The sequence below is a fragment of the Mya arenaria genome, chromosome 11, assembly GCF_026914265.1.
Source record: "Mya arenaria isolate MELC-2E11 chromosome 11, ASM2691426v1".
Classification (NCBI taxonomy): domain Eukaryota; kingdom Metazoa; phylum Mollusca; class Bivalvia; order Myida; family Myidae; genus Mya; species Mya arenaria.
In genome coordinates this window covers 56080065-56098691 of record NC_069132.1, presented here as the reverse complement: position 1 = coordinate 56098691, position 18627 = coordinate 56080065, and the positions used below count along the sequence as shown (strand labels likewise).

The window sequence follows — 18627 nt, the reverse complement described above, 5'->3', positions numbered from 1 at the left end:
TCTTTGTGAGTATTTGTGAATATCCTCCTCCTCCTCCTCCTCCTCATCCTCGTTTTAATTTTGTTTCCTTGTTTAACAGGATGCACTAATTATGCGGTTTATAGCCTTAAAAAGCCACGTACGAATCGTAGCGATTTATCAAATTTATAAATAAAATTAATTGATGTGATACATTAAATTAATGTGACCGTAATAAATGGAGGTAAATATTGCAAACAGTTTGCGTCATTGACACATAATTAAGTTTTATTGCCAGGCATATATAAAGATACTTTAAGTAATAAATGTTGATTTAACACTGTAATTAAACAATCCGTTGATGTCACACAAACTTCATCATTATTGTATATAATATGACCATTCATGAAGAGAACTAGCTCATTTCATATTGTTGCAAACAAAATCATCACGGTGAGTTAGTGTTGATGCGCGGAAATGTGGTCGACCAATTGGATTCTGATTTACCTCTTCGTGCCGCTCCTTACACTCGGGTAACTTTCTCTTTTTTCATTTTTTAGGGGTGAGGGAGAATCAGCATTTGTTTCTGGGGATGGGGTGTATTCTGGTAACTAACAGTCTTAGTTTTCACGTTGTATGTAGTATACTCTGGTAACTACCAGGCACTGATTGGGTGTAGTCTGATAGCTACCAGTCGCTGGTGGGGTGTAGTCTGATAGCTACCAGTCGCTGGTGGGGTGTAGTCTGGTAACTACCAGCCGCTGGTGGGGTGTAGTCTGATAGCTACCAGTCGCTGGTGGGGTGTAGTCTGATAGCTACCAGTCGCTGGTGGGGTGTAGTCTGGTAACTACCAGCCGCTGGTGGGGTGTAGACTGTACTACCAGTCGCTGGTGGGGTGTAGTCTGGTAACTACCAGTCGCTGGTGGGGTGTAGTCTGTACTACCAGTCGCTGGTGGGGTGTAGTCTGGTAGCTACCAGTCGCTGGTGGTCTGTAGTCTGGTAACTACCAGTCACTGGTGGGCTGTAGTCTGGTAACTACCAGTCGACGATGGGTTGTAGTCTGAAAACTACCAGTCGTTGTAGGGATGTAGTCTGGTAACTACTTGTCGCTGGCGGGATGTAGTCTGGACAGTACCAGTCGCTGGTTGGGTGTAGTCTGGTAACTACCAATCGCCGCTTAGATGTAGTCTGGTCACTATCAGTCGCTGATTGGGTGTAGTCTGGTAACTACCAGTCGCCGCTTAGATGTAGTCTGGTAGCAACCAATCGCTAGTGGGTTGTAATGTGATAACTACTAGGCGCTGGTGCAGTGTAATCTGGAAACCACCAGTCGTTGGTGGGGTGTAGTCTGGTAACTACCAGTCGCTGTTGTGGTGTAGTCTTGTAACTTACAGTCGCTGATGTGGTGTAGTCTTGTAACTTACAGTCGCTGTTGTGGTGTAGTCTTGTAACTTACAGTCGCTGATGTGGTGTAGTCTTGTAACTTACAGTCGCTGATGTGGTGTAGTCTTGTAACTTACAGTCGCTGATGTGGTGTAGTCTTGTAACTTACAGTCGCTGATGTGGTGTAGTCTTGTAACTTACAGTCGCTGATGTGGTGTAGTCTTGTAACTTACAGTCGCTGATGTGGTGTAGTCTTGTAACTTACAGTCGCTGATGTGGTGTAGTCTTGTAACTTACAGTCGCTGATGTGGTGTAGTCTTGTAACTTACAGTCGCTGATGTGGTGTAGTCTTGTAACTTACAGTCGCTGATGTGGCGTAGTCTTGTAACTTACAGTCGCTGATGTGGCGTAGTCTTGTAACTTACAGTCGCTGATGTGGCGTAGTCTTGTAACTTACAGTCGCTGTTGTGGTGTAGTCTTGTAACTTACAGTCGCTGATGTGGTGTAGTCTTGTAACTTACAGTCGCTGGTGGGGTGTAGTTTGGTAACTTACAGTCGCTGTTGTGGTGTAGTCTTGTAACTTACAGTCGCTGTTGTGGTGTAGTCTTGTAACTTACAGTCGCTGATGTGGTGTAGTCTTGTAACTTACAGTCGCTGATGTGGTGTAGTCTTGTAACTTACAGTCGCTGATGTGGTGTAGTCTTGTAACTTACAGTCGCTGATATGGTGTAGTCTTGTAACTTACAGTCGCTGATGTGGTGTAGTCTTGTAACTTACAGTCGCTGTTGTGGTGTAGTCTTGTAACTTACAGTCGCTGATGTGGTGTAGTCTTGTAACTTACAGTCGCTGGTGGGGTGTATTCAGGAAACTAACAGTCTTTGTTTTCTGGGGTTGAGGTGTTCTCTGGTAATTAACAGTCTTTGTTTTCTAGGGTGTTGGTGTATTCTGGTAATTAACAGTCTTTGTTTTCTAGGGTGTTGGTGTATTCTGGTAATTAACAGTCTTTGTTTTCTGAGGATGAGGTGTTTCTGGTAATTTACAGTCTTTGTTTTCTGAGGATGAGGTGTATTCTGGTAACTAACAGTCTTTGTTTTCTGGGATTGAGGTGTATTCAGGAAACTAACATTCTTTGTTTTCTGGGGTTTATGTGTTCTCTGGTAATTAACAGTCTTTGTTTTCTGGGGATGAGGTGTACTCTGGTAACTAACAGCCTTTGCTTTCTGGAGTTGAGGTTTCTCTCTGGTAACGAACAGTCTTTGTGTTCTGGTGGTAAGGTTTCTCTCTGGTAACTACAAGTCCTTTTTTGGCGATGAGGTGTACTCTGGTAACTAACAGTCTTTGTTTTCTGGTGGTAAGGTTTCTGTCTGGAAAATACAAGTCTTTGTTTTCTGGCGATACGGTGTACATTGGTAACTTACCGTCTTTGTTTTCTGGCGATACGGTGTACATTGGTAACTTACAGTCTTTGTTTTCTGGGGATGAGGTGTACTCAGGTAATTTGCAGTCTTTGTTTTCTGGGGTTGAGGTGTACTCTGGTAATTTGCAGTCTTTGTATTCTGATGGTGGGTGTATTCTGGTAACATATAGTCTTTGTTACACTCGGTGTTTATGCAAATAAGGTGTCACTTTTCGAATGGCATAAAGTCGCAAATATTGAGAATGTCATTACTAGAATAAATGCCATGAATACTGCGAATGTCGCACAGACAAAATATTGAAATTTCGCAATTTTTGTTGCACAGGTTTTGGATGGCATTCATGTCGCAAATGTTGTGAATTACATGAATGTTGTGAATGTAGGAATGCCATAAATGTTGGGAATGGCATGAATGGAATGCGAATGTTGTGAATGTTAATAAAGGCATTAGTGTTGTGAATAATGTTAATAGAAAGTCACGACATGTACACTGTGTTACCGCCGTCGTAAGCACCCGCCATCCGCACCTGTGCCCCGTTTTAAAAATATATCTTAGTTTTAAGCCTTATGCTGATTAAGAGTGCTCGGGTTCAATTGTAAAGTTACGGACAGAATTTACGCCATAAATGAACTTGTGTTATTTTTTCATTGAAACGCAGCTTACTCCAAAAACGCCTACAAAGTTACGATCTTTAACCTTGCATTTTATATTGAAACGGTGCCCAGCATTTTAAAACGGAAACCTTATTCCATTTGTCCACGAAACGAATACAGAAAATCTTTAATTCATGTAGAATTAACATCTGATCATTAAAAAGTCCATTTATTTCAATAGTCGCAATTGTTGTTGTTTTTATTTACAGATACAAATGTTTGGTATACAAAAAAAATTATTGTAATCCTTCGTTTTCATGCAGAAACACATGGTTTTCGGTTACATTGTACCGACAATAGCAGACTTAAAAGTTTCATTGTCCGAATCTTATACGTCATGATTTTCTTTTTGTATTTTTTGCATTCTAATTCATTAATGGTTTATAAAATAAAGCTTTTCCAACTATGTTTTTATTTATTTTACAAGCCAAACCATGTACGCTAATGTGTATGTTTCCCATCGCTGTTGTTTTCAGCCAAGTTTCGTCATTCACGTTGACAATCAGGAATGTGCCTGTAGCATTGGAGGAGTCAGTCACACTGCCTATTGAGGGGAGTTACAGCCTTCTACACTACCTGTCCTTGGCCTTCGAGCAGGGCCTACAAAACCTGCAGACGTGAGTAGCATTAAACTGTAATATAAGCGGCATAAATAATGCACCATTAAATTGTGTTGCCTCATTCTTTAAGTATCTATCGGACAGTTTTACGGAAAGTATCATTAACCATTATGTTAAATTTTGGTACCGATGACCCGTTTGAAAGAATGTCATTTAATTGAATTATGTTAAACTGATTGTAGAATAGATTCAAACATATATAGCACGTATAGTATTTCAGTTTGTATTTTTGTTATTTAATACAATTGAAATCAAACGTGCCAATTTTGCTATATTGCGAGGCTAAAAGCGCTAATTTGTTATTTAAGTTTTCAGAATTTAGTATTGGAAACGTCTCTGATGTCTTTAATATCTCGAATGAATAGCTGTCTTATGCCGGTGTTTAAGATTTACAACAACGTACTACCCGGGGCAGGGCTTCTACGTGTTCGCCATTAACGGTGATGAGAGCGTCCCTAACGACTACGGCTGGCAGGTGACCGACAATGGCACCATTGTAACTGTCGGTAAGTGTTATCGATTACAGGATATGTAGTCACCCCCGACAACAGCACCATTGTAACTGTCGGTAAGTGTTATCAATTAAAAGCTATGAAGTCACCCTCGACAACAGCACCATTGTAACTGTCAGTAAGTGTTATCAATTAAAGGATATGTAGTCACCCCCGACAACAAGATCATTGCAACTGTCGGTAAGTATTGTCTTTTACCGGACATGAAGTGTATCGGACAACAGCACCATTTCAACTGTCGGTAGGTGTTGTATATTAACAGATATGAAGAGTATCGGACAACAGCACCATTGTAACTGTCGGTAAGTGTTGACTATTACCGGACAAGTGTATCGGACAACAGCACCAGGGTAACTGTCGGTTAGTGTTGACTATTATTACCGGACATAAAGTGTATCGGACAACAGCACCATTGTTACTGTCGGTTAGTGTTGACTATTATTACCGGACATAAAGTGTATCGGACAACAGCACCATTGTAACTGTCGGTAAGTGTTGACTATTACCGGACAAGTGTATCGGACAACAGCACCAGGGTAACTGTCGGTTAGTGTTGACTATTATTACCGGACATAAAGTGTATCGGACAACAGTACCATTGTTACTGTCGGTAAGTGTTATTTTATTAAAGGATATGTAGTCACCCCTGACAACAGCACCAGTGTAAGTGTCGGTAAGTGTTATCAATGAAAGGATATGTAGTCACCCCCGACAAAAGCGCCGTTGTAACTGTCGGTAAGTGTTGTCTATTATCGAACATGAAGGCTATCGGACAACATCACCTTTGTAACAGTCAGTAAGTGTTGTCTATTAACGGACATGTAGAGTATCGGACAATAGCACCATTGTACCTGTCGGTAAGTGTTGTCTATTAACGGATATGAAGAGTATCGGACAACAGCACCCTTGTACCTGTCGGTAAGTGTTGTCTATTAACGGATATGAAGAGTATCGGACAACAGCACCATTGTAACTGTCAGTAAGGGTTATCAATTAAAGGATATGTAGTCACCCCCGACAACAAGACCATTGTAACTGTCGGTAAGTGTTGCCTATTAACGGACATGCAGAGTATCGGACAACAGCACCATTGTAACTGTCGGTCAGTGTTGTATATTAACGGACATGAAGAGTATCGGACAACAGCACCCTTGTACCTGTCGGCAAGTGTTGTCTATTAACGGAAATGAAGAGTATCGGACAACAGCACCCTTGTAACTGTCGGTTAGTGCTGTTTATTACTGAACATGAAGAGTTTCTGACAACAGCGCCACTGTAACTGTCGATCAGTGTTGTCTATTTCCGGTCATGAAGAGTATCGGACAACAGCACCCTTGTTACTGTCGGTAAGTGTTGTCTATTACCGGACATGAAGAGTATCGGACAACAGCACCATTGTAACTGTCGGTTAGTGCTGTTTATTACTGGACATGAAGAGTTTCTGACAACAGCACCCTTGTAACTGTCGGTTAGTGCTGTTTACTACTGGACATGAAGAGTTTCTGACAACAGCGCCACTGTAACTGTCGATCAGTGTTGTCTATTTCCGGTCATGAAGAGTATCGGACAACAGCACCCTTGTTACTGTCGGTAAGTGTTGTCTATTACCGGACATGAAGAGTATCGGACAACAGCACCATTGTAACTGTCGGTTAGTGCTGTTTATTACTGGACATGAAGAGTTTCTGACAACAGCGCCACTGTAACTGTCGATCAGTGTTGTCTATTTCCGGTCATGAAGAGTATCGGACAACAGCACCCTTGTTACTGTCGGTAAGTGTTGCCTATTACTGGACATAGAGTGTATCGGACAACAGCACCATTGTAACTGTCGGTTAGTGTTTTCCATAAACGGACATGAAGAGTATCGGACAACAGCACCCCTGTAACTTTCGGTAAATGTTGTCTTTTACCGGACATGAAGTGTATCGGACTACAGCACCCTTGTAACTGTCGGTAAGTGTTGTCTTTTACCGGACATGAAGTGTATCGGACAACAGCACCCTTGTAACTGCCGGTAAGTGTTGTCTATTTCCGGACATGAAGAGTATCGGACAACAGCACCATTGTAACTGCCGGTAAGTGTTGTCTATTTCCGGACATGAAGTGTATCGGACAACAGCACCATTGTAACTGCCGGTAAGTGTTGTCCATTAACGGACATGAAAAGTATCTGACAACAGCACCATTGTAACTGTCGGTAAGTGTTGTCCATTTACGGACATGAAGAGTATCGGACAACAGCACCATTGTAACTGCCGGTAAGTGTTGTCCATTAACGGACATGAAAAGTATCGGACAACAGCACCATTGTAACTGTCGGTAAGTGTTGTCCATTTACGGACATGAAGAGTATCGGACAACAGCACCATTGTAACTGCCGGTAAGTGTTGTCTTTAACCGGACATAGAGAGTATAGGACAACAGCACCATTGTAACTCTCGGTAGGTGAGAGCCCCCCCCCCCCTCCCCCCCCCCAAAAAAAAAGTCCTTTACACCCTTGTTACTGTGGATAAGTTTTTTAAGTGCCCAAATTAACAACATCCATGACATGTAGTTTTGGGTTAGTGTTCTCCATTAATGGACATTAGAGCGCCCCCGTTACTAAACCTTTGTAGATGTGGGTAAGTGTTCTACATTTGCGGACATCAGAGCGCATCTTGTTACAGTACACGTGTATATGTGGGTAATTGTTCTCCTGTAACTTCCATATTTTGCGCCCCGTCAGCAGCATCATTGCCACTTTTGGTAAGAGTAAGCATTTTACGAGAACGCCCTCCGACTAGTGACGGCAGGTGACCGATTACTACAGCACCCTTACAGTGCAAGGAAAAAACGGCATTTATTTTTGCAGTTGTCGTTGTGGGCCAGGAAACATACATTCAAAGTAGCAATACTTTTATATGAAACAGCGTACATCCTTGTTTAAGGGTATAGTCGGCAAAAAGACATCTTGTACATGGTGAACTATTTACGAAGGCATGTAGAGTTTTGCCAGTGAAAAGAAACATGGTGCTGAATGAAAATACTGTAATTATTTATGTTTGTTTGCAACATATTCAAAGGCAATCATGTCTAAAGGCTAGACGCTATTTGGTATTACGTATTTTTGTATTGGCTGCATCAGCAGTATAATATGAAGTAGACAATCTTTCGACAATCGTACAGATTCTAAATGCGCCCCGCACTTCACCGCCAAAAGTTTTGAACAATGTCGTGCGAGTAGTGAGGTAGGATGGTGTCGCGTAATGCCAACGCTCACTTAACTTTCGTGATAGTTCGTTCAGTAACCAACCAACAACTGTTCAAGTGTTCTAAGTCTTTATTGTTCACCGTTCTTTCTAAGTATAATAATCAGTATATAATACAGCATGACATTTAAGGTAATCCCACATCCTAGCTGCCGTCCATTAAGGACCCAAGGCCGGTCTCCTTGCCGTGCCTAACCCCACTCTTTAACATTATAATCATGCGTCTATATATACCACTACACTTTTTGTCTAGCTAGTGACAGTTGTGCATATTTAATTTCTTGTTATATACAAAAAGAACGTATTCTACAGTCATGAACTGTCCAGCTAATTGGACTAATAGCCAGCGGCTATCACGACTGTGACCAGCTAAGTACCTCTACATTTAATACTTAATATGATGAAGTATTTGCTTTTTTGTTACAAATAAACTTTGAATTCTACTATTGATTTTTGTTATTACTTTAAAGTGTTTCATACGTAACTTTTATGTTACGTGACACTTTAAAGTGTTTATACTACGTTACGCGACAATGGCACTAGACAGTGGAAGACTAACCTTTAAAGTTGCGTTGGACTTTCTATTTTACGCCAAAAGTAAAAAAAGAAAATCTGATCTAAATTTGAATTTCTGGGCTAATGTATATATTTACAAACGACAGTCTGAAGAATCGATGCTCATTTTGTCATGTGTGTATGAGTTTACTGAAAGTGTAGGAACCATGTACTCGATAAACGGGTATTAGGGATTTCTGACGGTTCGAATGCATGACCACTTGTGCTTCAACGCAGAAGATATTCCAGTGATTTGATTACAATACTTGACACTATATTTTCACAATAATGATCTTACGGAGTATTTTTATTTCATATCATTACTAGGGTTGGATTCCTACTTCCCAACCGACGGCAGTAATATTATGGTGGCAATGGTGGAGGTACCGAAGTTCCTGCTCACCGTGGAGAACACATTCAATGAGAATTTGTTAAATGTGTCCGTTCGCCTGCCCGTCCGCGAGGGCAGGACACTCATCCAATACCTACCGGATGCCATCAAGAGACAAGATACTGCCTTACTCAGGTAACAAGTACAACCCATTGCTTTATCGCATCACAGGATTGGACGTACACTATATAATTGCTTTGCCGCATCACAGCCTTAGACGTACACTTAATAATTGCTTCCCCGCATCACAGAATTGGACGTACGCTATAAAATTGCTTCCCCGCATCACGGGATTGGACGTACGCTATATAATTGCTTCCCCGCATCACGGGATTGGTCGTACACTGTATAACTGCTTCCCCGCATCACGGGATTGGACGTATACTATATAATTGCTTCCCCGCATCACGGGATTGGACGTACACTGTATAATTGCTTCCCCGCATCACGGGATTGGACGTACGCTGTATAATTGCTTCCCCGCATCACGGGATTTGACGTACGCTATATAATTGCTTTGCCGCATCACGGGATTTGACGTACGCTATATAATTGCTTTGCCGCATCACGGGATTGGACGTACGCTGTATAATTGCTTTGCCGCATCACGGGATTGGACGTACGCTGTATAATTGCTTCCCCGCATCACGGGATTTGACGTACGCTATATAATTGCTTTGCCGCATCACGGGATTTGACGTACGCTGTATAATTGCTTTGCCGCATCACGGGATTGGACGTACGCTATATAATTGCTTCCCCGTATCACGGGATTGGACGTACGCTATATAATTGCTTTGCCGCATCACGGGATTTGACGTACGCTATATAATTGCTTTGCCGCATCACGGGATTGGACGTACGCTGTATAATTGCTTCCCCGTATCACGGGATTGGACGTACGCTATATAATTGCTTCGCCGCATCACGGGATTGGACGTACGCTATATAATTGCTTCCCCGCATCACGGGCTTGGACGTACACTATATAATTGCTTCGCCGCATCACGGGCTTGGACGTACACTATATAATTGCTTCGCCGCATCACGAGCTTGGACGTACATTGTATAATTGCTTCGCCGCATCACGGGCTTGGACGTACACTATATAATTGCTTTGCCGCATCACGGGATTGGACGTACACTGTATAATTGCTTCGCCGCATCACGAGCTTGGACGTACATTGTATAATTGCTTCGCCGCATCACGGGCTTGGACGTACGCTATATAATTGCTTTGCCGCATCACGGGATTGGACGTACACTGTATAATTGCTTCGCCGCATCACGGGATTGGACGTACGCTATATAATTGCTTCGCCGCATCACGGGATTGGACGTACGCTGTATAATTGCTTCGCCGCATCACGGGATTGGACGTACGCTATATAATTGCTTCGCCGCATCACGGGCTTGGACGTACACTATATAATTGCTTCCCCGCATCACGGGCTTGGACGTACACTATATAATTGCTTCGCCGCATCACGGGATTGGACGTACGCTATATAATTGCTTCGCCGCATCACGAGCTTGGACGTACATTGTATAATTGCTTCGCCGCATCACGGGCTTGGACGTACACTATATAATTGCTTCGCCGCATCACGGGATTGGACGTACGCTATATAATTGCTTCCCCGCATCACGGGATTGGACGTACGCTATATAATTGCTTCGCCGCATCACGAGCTTGGACGTACATTGTATAATTGCTTCGCCGCATCACGGGCTTGGACGTACACTATATAATTGCTTCGCCGCATCACGGGATTGGACGTACGCTATATAATTGCTTCCCCGCATCACGGGATTGGACGTACGCTATATAATTGCTTCCCCGCATCACGGGTTACATCATGTAAACCCTCCAAATACATTCGAGGTTGTTTTCGATAAAAATAAGAATGTTGTTTTATTTTTCAGTTTCTCGGCTACATATGAACCAAGCAAGGGTTACACAGTGAACATCATCAACGATGTTGCAGAGAACAAAGCTGATAAAACATATTGGTCAGTTTTGAAATTTGGCGTCGCCTTAGAGATAGGTACGTTCATACGATTGTTCGGACTAAAATACCTTACTTCACGAAACAATATTCTAACTAAGAAACCTATAAACTCCTTGTATTAAATATTCACATCAAAAGTCTAATCTCTATGGAAGCTTGTCTGAAAAAGGGCATGATACTTTGCTGCTAACGCAATTTTAAATGTGTGTCGGACCATGAAATAAACTTTACATATACTCATTACATGAGATTGTGTTTCTCTACTAAGAAAAATGACTCATTAGTTATTCATTTCATGTGATAGCTGTAGTCACGATCGAGAAACAATGAAAAGTTTAATTTAAACTAAATGTGTGTTTTGTTAAGTGTGGGCAGGTAACAGCATATCTACACTACCTGTATAGTGTGGGCAGGTAACAGCATATCTACACTACCTGTATAGTGTGGGCAGGTAACCGCATATCTACACTACCTGTATAGTGTGGGCAGGTAACCGCATATCTACACTACCTGTATAGTGTGGGCAGGTAACAGCATATCTACACTACCTGTATAGTGTGGGCAGGTAACAGCATATCTACACTACCTGTATAGTGTGGGCAAGTAACAGCATATCTACACTACCTGTATAGTGTGGGCAAGTAACAGCATATCTACACTACCTGTATAGTGTGGGCAGGTAACAGCATATCTACACTACCTGTATAGTGTGGGCAGGTAACAGCATATCTACACTACCTGTATAGTGTGGGCAGGTAACAGCATATCTACACTACCTGTATAGTGTGGGCAGGTAACAGCATATCTACACTACCTGTATAGTGTGGGCAGGTAACAGCATATCTACACTACCTGTATAGTGTGGGCAGGTAACAGCATATCTACACTACCTGTATAGTGTGGGCAGGTAACAGCATATCTACACTACCTGTATAGTGTGGGCAAGTAACAGCATATCTACACTACCTGTATAGTGTGGGCAGGTAACAGCATATCTACACTACCTGTATAGTGTGGGCAAGTAACAGCATATCTACACTACCTGTATAGTGTGGGCAGGTAACAGCATATCTACACTACCTGTATAGTGTGGGCAGGTAACAGCATATCTACACTACCTGTATAGTGTGGGCAAGTAACAGCATATCTACACTACCTGTATAGTGTGGGCAAGTAACAGCATATCTACAATACCTGTATAGTTGCGCCTTCTTGTTAAATATTTCCATTGTGTTTTAGTCGTGAGTCAGTACGTTCCTGTACCAGATGATGAAATAACATTCCGCTTTGCCACGTACTCGGGGCTCCAGCCGCCGTCTCCTTCCGCCGTCCCGCTACCTAACAACACTCCTCCCACCCCCCAACAAGCTACTATCAACTATACTATTATCAACAACATTATGGACCCAACCTTCTCCAACATGATAACACTGGCTGTAGATGCCGGAAGTCCAATGATCAACTATATGGAGCGCGCATGTGACACTAGATCGGCAGAATTCAAGTCGTACGTTCTCATTACCAATTTTTATAAAACCTCATAAAACAAATGTCAGATTATTATCCCCATCCGTCCGTCCGTCTGTCCGGAGTCATTTCCGTTGTCCTAATGGACGGAAATGGTATGTGTTTATAACCATATGGATCAGGTCAGAAGTAATAGAGTAGATTATGTGCTCTTCGCTTAATTCAAGAAAACAACGTACATTATGTCCTTCTGGAGACGTTACTATGTAAATAATTGACTTTACGTGATGACATCACAAATGATTCTGTATTTGAGTGTAAGACCGGTCTTACATGTACACGATGTCCGCTTCCGTAGTACGCATCCGTGTTACGTGATATTACGTGTTATGCGATATTCAAAACAAACACCATTGTCCATGCGTCCAAAAATAAACGAAAAAAAAAATGTCATCTGCCTTTCCGCTTATGTCAGTTTTGGTCCTGCGGATGTCGACTGAGTGCACCTAACTGTCCGCTCAGCATTCGTTCTCTTCGTTGCATTCAACTACAGCTCAGCTATAGCATGCGGCTAACGTATACCCGGGCGACATTTCGTTACAGCTGATGTGTCCAAATGTGGCTCCTTCCACGGTCTCTATCATAGTGTATCACTTAAGATCGGTCTAAGTATTTCCCAGAAGTATATGATTCCGCCTCTTATATCAGAGAGCGTCTACTCGATCCCCACCAGGGGAACGTTTTTATGGTCTTTCAAAGGACACCGTACTGGTTTCTGCCCAGGAAACGGACACGAGAGTAATTCCTATCTCAGTAGTCTTCACAATGGAGACCTTTAAACCTAACCTTCTTATAACTACCTTTCTGTATGTGTAGGTTCTCAGTGATGTACATGGTTGAGTTCGATGGATATTTCGTGTATGCCGTGAATGGGGTGGTGGCGGACTGGCAGACGACATACTGGATACTCACTAACAACACGGATCAAATCACCGCAGGTAATATCATATCCCGTGTACGTTTGTCTGAAAAATTACACGTTATAATCATAAATGTTGAATTTAGCCGTCATTGGGATTGCATCAGGGGTCTGGGGTCAAGGTCAATGTTACTTAAAACTAGAGATACAGTTTTCGCTCAATAACTTCAGTTAGGAATGATGAATAGTGATGAAACTTAGAGTATTGTAAGATCATTTGGAGAGCTTCATCGGTAAGACATTTTAGGTATGTGGGGTCAATGTAAAGGCCGATGTTACTTAAACAGAAGAACAACTTCCGCTCAATAATTGTAGTAATATATGATGTGTTTATATAGTGATGAACTTTATATTGAGATTGCATTCGGTTAGTTTCGGTTTCCCATAATCCTTTGCGAGCGCATGACTTCCGGTAAATGTCTACCCTAGATATCGATAATGTATGTGTGTGATGTTGACCAGTGAAAAGGAGAGCATAAGTGGCAAAATAAATTGATAGGTGAGTAAAACATGTTAGGAACATCAGTTTGTATATTTTTCTATAAATTTCAACCGTGTTTTGTAAATGTCAATGAAGTTTTCGACGTTTATACCCAACTTCAGTACACATTTAAGTGGGTGGGGTAAAATAACAAATATAATGGTAAATACTTTCTTAGCGGTTCTTAAAGGTTCAAATACATATTGATTGTTATGCATAAAATTGTGGTTTGTTGGGTTTGTTATTAAATTAAATGAATAATATTTTGCAATTAGTGTGAAATTGTTAAGATATGCAGCTTTATAGCTACAATAATGAGCGATCAGGGATACTTTTTTATTATTTTGACATTTCATGTGTATCCCTGTAACGACGTCACCAGTCTGCCATAGTCTAAAAATTGTCAAAAGACTGGTTGACGGCCATTTAGGTGGACTATGCAGCTTTAAAGCAGTCAAGTAAATGAAGCTTAAAGCATAATGTGATTATGAAGGGCATTTAAATGTTGCCTGCTGTGCTGATATAAACAATAAACAGGTCTTAGAATAACAGCTGATAAATAATGTACTAGTAAATTGTAACTATTTAAATATCTGAATGATTTTAAAGCTGCACTCTCACAGATTAAACATTTTGACAACTGTTTTATTTTTTGTCTTCGAACGAGCCATTTATGCAAACGTGCAATAAAACCAGTGATATAAGGCTGCTGACAAAAAAGATCGGATCACAGATGTTCATATTTAAGTAAAAAAAAAATATTTAAAAACATTTTTCTTTAAGCTGCACTCTCACAGAAATACCATTTTTACAACTTTTTTTTATTTTTGTCTTGGAAATAGCAAGACAACAAATAAAAAAAGTTGTCAAAATGGTAAATCTGTGAGAGTGCAGATTTAACAGCCTCTTTAGAGTCTTTTATATCTTATTTTTCTGGTTCACTTGGATGATGATATAACTATTTTATTTAATTTCAGAGATGTTCATTGTGTCTGTTTGAGTCTGCCAAGTTGATGCTGAACAGGAGTAGGCAGTTAATACCATTGATCTGATAGCAGCTATATCAGTGGTTTTACAAGATATTTTTGTGCAAAACACAAGAGACTGAATTCGGTTCAAGAGCGGAGATAAAATAAATGAAGTGTGTCAATATGAATGAAAACTTTCCTTGACTCCAAGGACTAAAGAAAAAGATAACAGCCGAACAAGCTAGAGATTTTTCAAAAAGAAGCAAGATGGGGGTTTTTAACCCTTGGCAAATGAACCTTTAAAGGGATTATTTCATACCAAGGACAATTTTTATTGTTATTTAATTATATAATGGTATTATTAAATTGTAAAAAATGCTGTTGTTATCAATATGATTGTCTATGTTCTTTTTATTTCAATGACTGTTTAACTCCCATGGTAAATATTAAAGACATAAAATCGAGTTAACGTTTGTGGGCAATAACTAGCCAACCGGTTCACTTAGTTTGTAGGAGTGCTGTGCTAGTATACCGGCAGCCCTTGGTTCGAGCTTTTTCCTATCATGTTACTTTAGTATTGTTATAGTCAATAAGCCTAGGTGTCGTTAGCGTACTGTAGGCCGAATATTTTCTTGGCCCAAATTCAAACAGCCTTGAGATTTGAATTAAACTTGATACACGTGCAAATTTCCGTAAACAATATGCTCATGTCCAGCAAGATTCTACATAATATTTAAAGACTTGAATGATTAAATACATCTGCTGCTGCTGTATTAAAATTTTCATAACTAAGATTGTTCATCATTGTAAATACAGTGCTCAAGTTTAAAGCCGCATTCTCACAGACTGACTGTTTTGACAAAAAAAAAAATGTCTGAAAACCAGTGATATTAGATTGCTGATAGAAAATCAGGGAACATTTTTACATATCTTGACCGTTTTGACTGTAAAGTCTGTAAACCAGTGATGTAAGATAGCTGATAAATCAGTTAATCTGTGAGATTGCAGTTTTAAAGGTGCAGGTCCCTCAAGGTCAGTTGGTAGGAGATCTCATCAAATTCAACGAAGAATCATACATTCAATAATGCAATTCAACTTATTCATTTTTATTAGAATCCGCATATAATGAACACCATGAGCTCTGTTTGTTTTTTTTGTTTTTTGTTTTTTTTTTTGGGGGGGGGGGGGAGGATTATGACAAATTTATTATTTCTGTAGAAAATGTCTGATACTTTCATACAAATTATAGCAAAACAAAAACAAATGGTTGTATAGAATTAAAATATTAATATTTATTTAATTATCTATATAATAAAACATTATAATGCACATTGTAAAACGTAAATGTTAAACGTAAATAAAGTACAAGGACATAAAAATATTTAATTATATATATATTTATATGATTATTTAATAATAATATCTCTTATGATAATAATAATAATAAACATAAAAAAGGTGTTGAATACTTAGCACATAACATATTATATATGTATGAATATCAATAATAACAGTCAAAAAACAGTTCAACCAACAAGAGATCCAACAAGTACTAGCATCCAACAAGTACTAGCAATGGGAATCCAACCAATATGACCTGACAACCTACAATAGCGGTTCAATCATCACTTCGTTGCAGTCAAATCAGGCTCAACAAGATATTCATCCATTAAATGCAGTCCAACCAACACTTGTGGTCAAACCAACACTTCTTGTCCTTCCATTGAAAGTTGTTCAACCAAAACTTGTAAATCAACTGATTATAGCTGTCTGATAAACAATAGCTGTCTATCCAACAGTGATTTAAACAACACTAGTTGTCATCACACATTCTGTCAAACAAGCAGTCCAACCAACGATGATGGTCCAACCAACACTTCCGGTCCAACCATTTATAATTGTTCAGCCAACACGTATGGTCCATCCAATATAGCGATCCAGTAAGCAACAGATGTCCAACCAACAATAGTGTTTCAACAGGCACTAGCTGTCCATCACGTTGCTACCAATCTAGCAGCCCAACCAATTGTAGTGATGTTCTTCATTGAAAGTAATGATCTCAGAAGATATCATCAGCACATTTGAATCATATCTGTAAAGAAAGGAATGGAACATAAAAAGTATATTTTTTATAAAAAAGGTAAGTTACTCACAGACTTATTTATGGATGGGTTTTAAGACAATCTGGACCCCGATTTAATTCCAGGCCTGGGTGTATGCGACTAGCCCGGTGGCCATCATAATATTTAAACATAACTAACTAGTTATAAATCATTCAGAAGACTACACAGGTGACAGGTTAACTTTTATATAAATTTTCAATTTCATTTACGTACAATTCACAACTCGACATACATCTGCTCTGCAAATTTACTCCACCCATTTAATAAATCTAGAGTGTGATCGTGTACAATGGGTTAAATCTTTGATATCTTCTACAAATATGAACTATTTATATACATTTTATTCTCACCATATCGAAAGGCGGTACTTTGATTGGATTAACTGCATCTCTGCTGTTGTATTTCTTCAAATTTGCTAGCGTCTTCCTTATTTACATTTTACCGGAAGTCATGCGCGCGCAAGGGATTATGGGAAACCGTAAAGTCGCGAATTTGGATTTTTTGGGATCAAGGTCAATTTCACATTAGAATCATTTTACGTTCAAAAAACTTCAGTTCGGAATGATGTATTCATGTAGTGGTAACACATTGGTTTATAGCGAGGTCAAGGTCAGATGAAAATTAAGAATGCATCTCGAGTTTGAAGGGGTCAAGGTCATGACCTGTGTTACTAATATGGTAAAAAAAGTAAAGAATGAATATAATAGTATTAAGTAACTAATATACAACGTAATGGTTAACAAGCCCATGTGGAAGGTACGCTTTGGGTTGCATTTTGGAGTCACTATTACGAAACATATCAACGGTTTATAACATGAGAATGGAAGTGTATAGCACTTGCATGTCAAACATTAATTGGGACTGGTTTCGGTCGAAGTGACCATGGTAAAGGTTGCTGTAAGTTTGGAAGTTTGGAAAAAAGATATTTCAGTTAAAAGCTTATGCGGAGACGTAGCTTGAGTATTCATTTGAGTCTCTTGGGTCAAGATCAAATTGATGTTACTTACATTTCAATATAGAAGTAAAACGGTTTCCGCTCAATAAGTTCAGTTTTCGAATGTTACATTGTAATGTTACGTGGCCAAATTTTCTCGAAAATCTTGATCGTTTAATGTTTTTTAAGAATCGTATGTCAATTAGCTAGTGTATTTACATTTTATCGTGCTTACCTTAGAGATAATTTTGAATTAGACTCTCAAAGTTCTTAATAATATATCATATAAGAATATCACACACTTCATATCAATGAATTAGAGTGCATAACTTGATCCTTATATAACTGACATAATGTTGTTAAAAAAGAGGGACTTGATACCAGATGATACAACTGCAAGAAAAAAAAAATTGTCAAAAACTTAAGCCCCTTTAAGGGTTTGACAATGAATAAATAAATTAATTAATTAATTGCAGGTGTGAGTAACTACGTTCCCGTGGCGGCAGAATCACTTGCTCTTACCTACACGTACGTACCGGATAACGCCAACACGACAACAGAGGCGACCCCCGCCTAGAACCTCCCGGTCACTGTCTACCATCCGATTTTACTTGTCATCATTTGTGTTTAATATTGGACATTTGCAATACGATTACACAATTATATTTAAAAAAACGCGTCCATAACATTAAAATACAAATGTATACGCCTTTTTGTTAAGAGCTGATGACGATATATAACGATCCCCCGACAATATCACTTTATTCTTTCATTCTATAATTAAATCCCATATTGAAAAAATGCACAACAAATATGAACATGTAGTGATGAAACAAAACAAGCCCTTTAATAGACACGGATAATTATGGAACGTCTTAGCTGTCTTATGCTGGGATCCCTCTAACGCCAAATCATGGAAACA

The 18627-nt window shown here is 39.8% G+C and overlaps 1 protein-coding gene and 1 long non-coding RNA gene across 2 annotated transcripts; both read left to right on the top strand.

Annotated features, from left to right (window-relative positions):
- Positions 1-288: 288 nt before the first annotated feature.
- Positions 289-18411, top strand: LOC128207236 (uncharacterized). Its single transcript, XM_052910049.1, has 8 exons — positions 289-491; positions 3889-4029; positions 4420-4538; positions 8678-8876; positions 10668-10789; positions 11993-12260; positions 13097-13218; positions 18182-18411. Exons 1-8 carry the CDS (start codon positions 436-438, stop codon positions 18280-18282), a joined length of 1128 nt encoding a protein of 375 aa, XP_052766009.1. The 5' UTR covers positions 289-435; the 3' UTR covers positions 18283-18411.
- Positions 13255-15027, top strand: LOC128207237 (uncharacterized). The gene is made up of 2 exons (XR_008256667.1): positions 13255-13698; positions 14658-15027. It is a non-coding gene; the product is annotated as an uncharacterized LOC128207237 (long non-coding RNA).
- Positions 18412-18627: the final 216 nt, after the last annotated feature.

Excerpts from the sequence above, each read along its gene's own strand:
- LOC128207236 (XM_052910049.1), top strand. The coding sequence starts at position 436 with ATGTGGTCGACCAATTGGATTCTGATTTACCTCTTCGTGCCGCTCCTT. Across the intron at positions 4,030-4,419 it reads GGCCTACAAAACCTGCAGAC|ATTTACAACAACGTACTACC; the intron begins GTGAGTAGCATT and ends CCGGTGTTTAAG. Across the intron at positions 8,877-10,667 it reads CAAGATACTGCCTTACTCAG|TTTCTCGGCTACATATGAAC; the intron begins GTAACAAGTACA and ends TTTATTTTTCAG.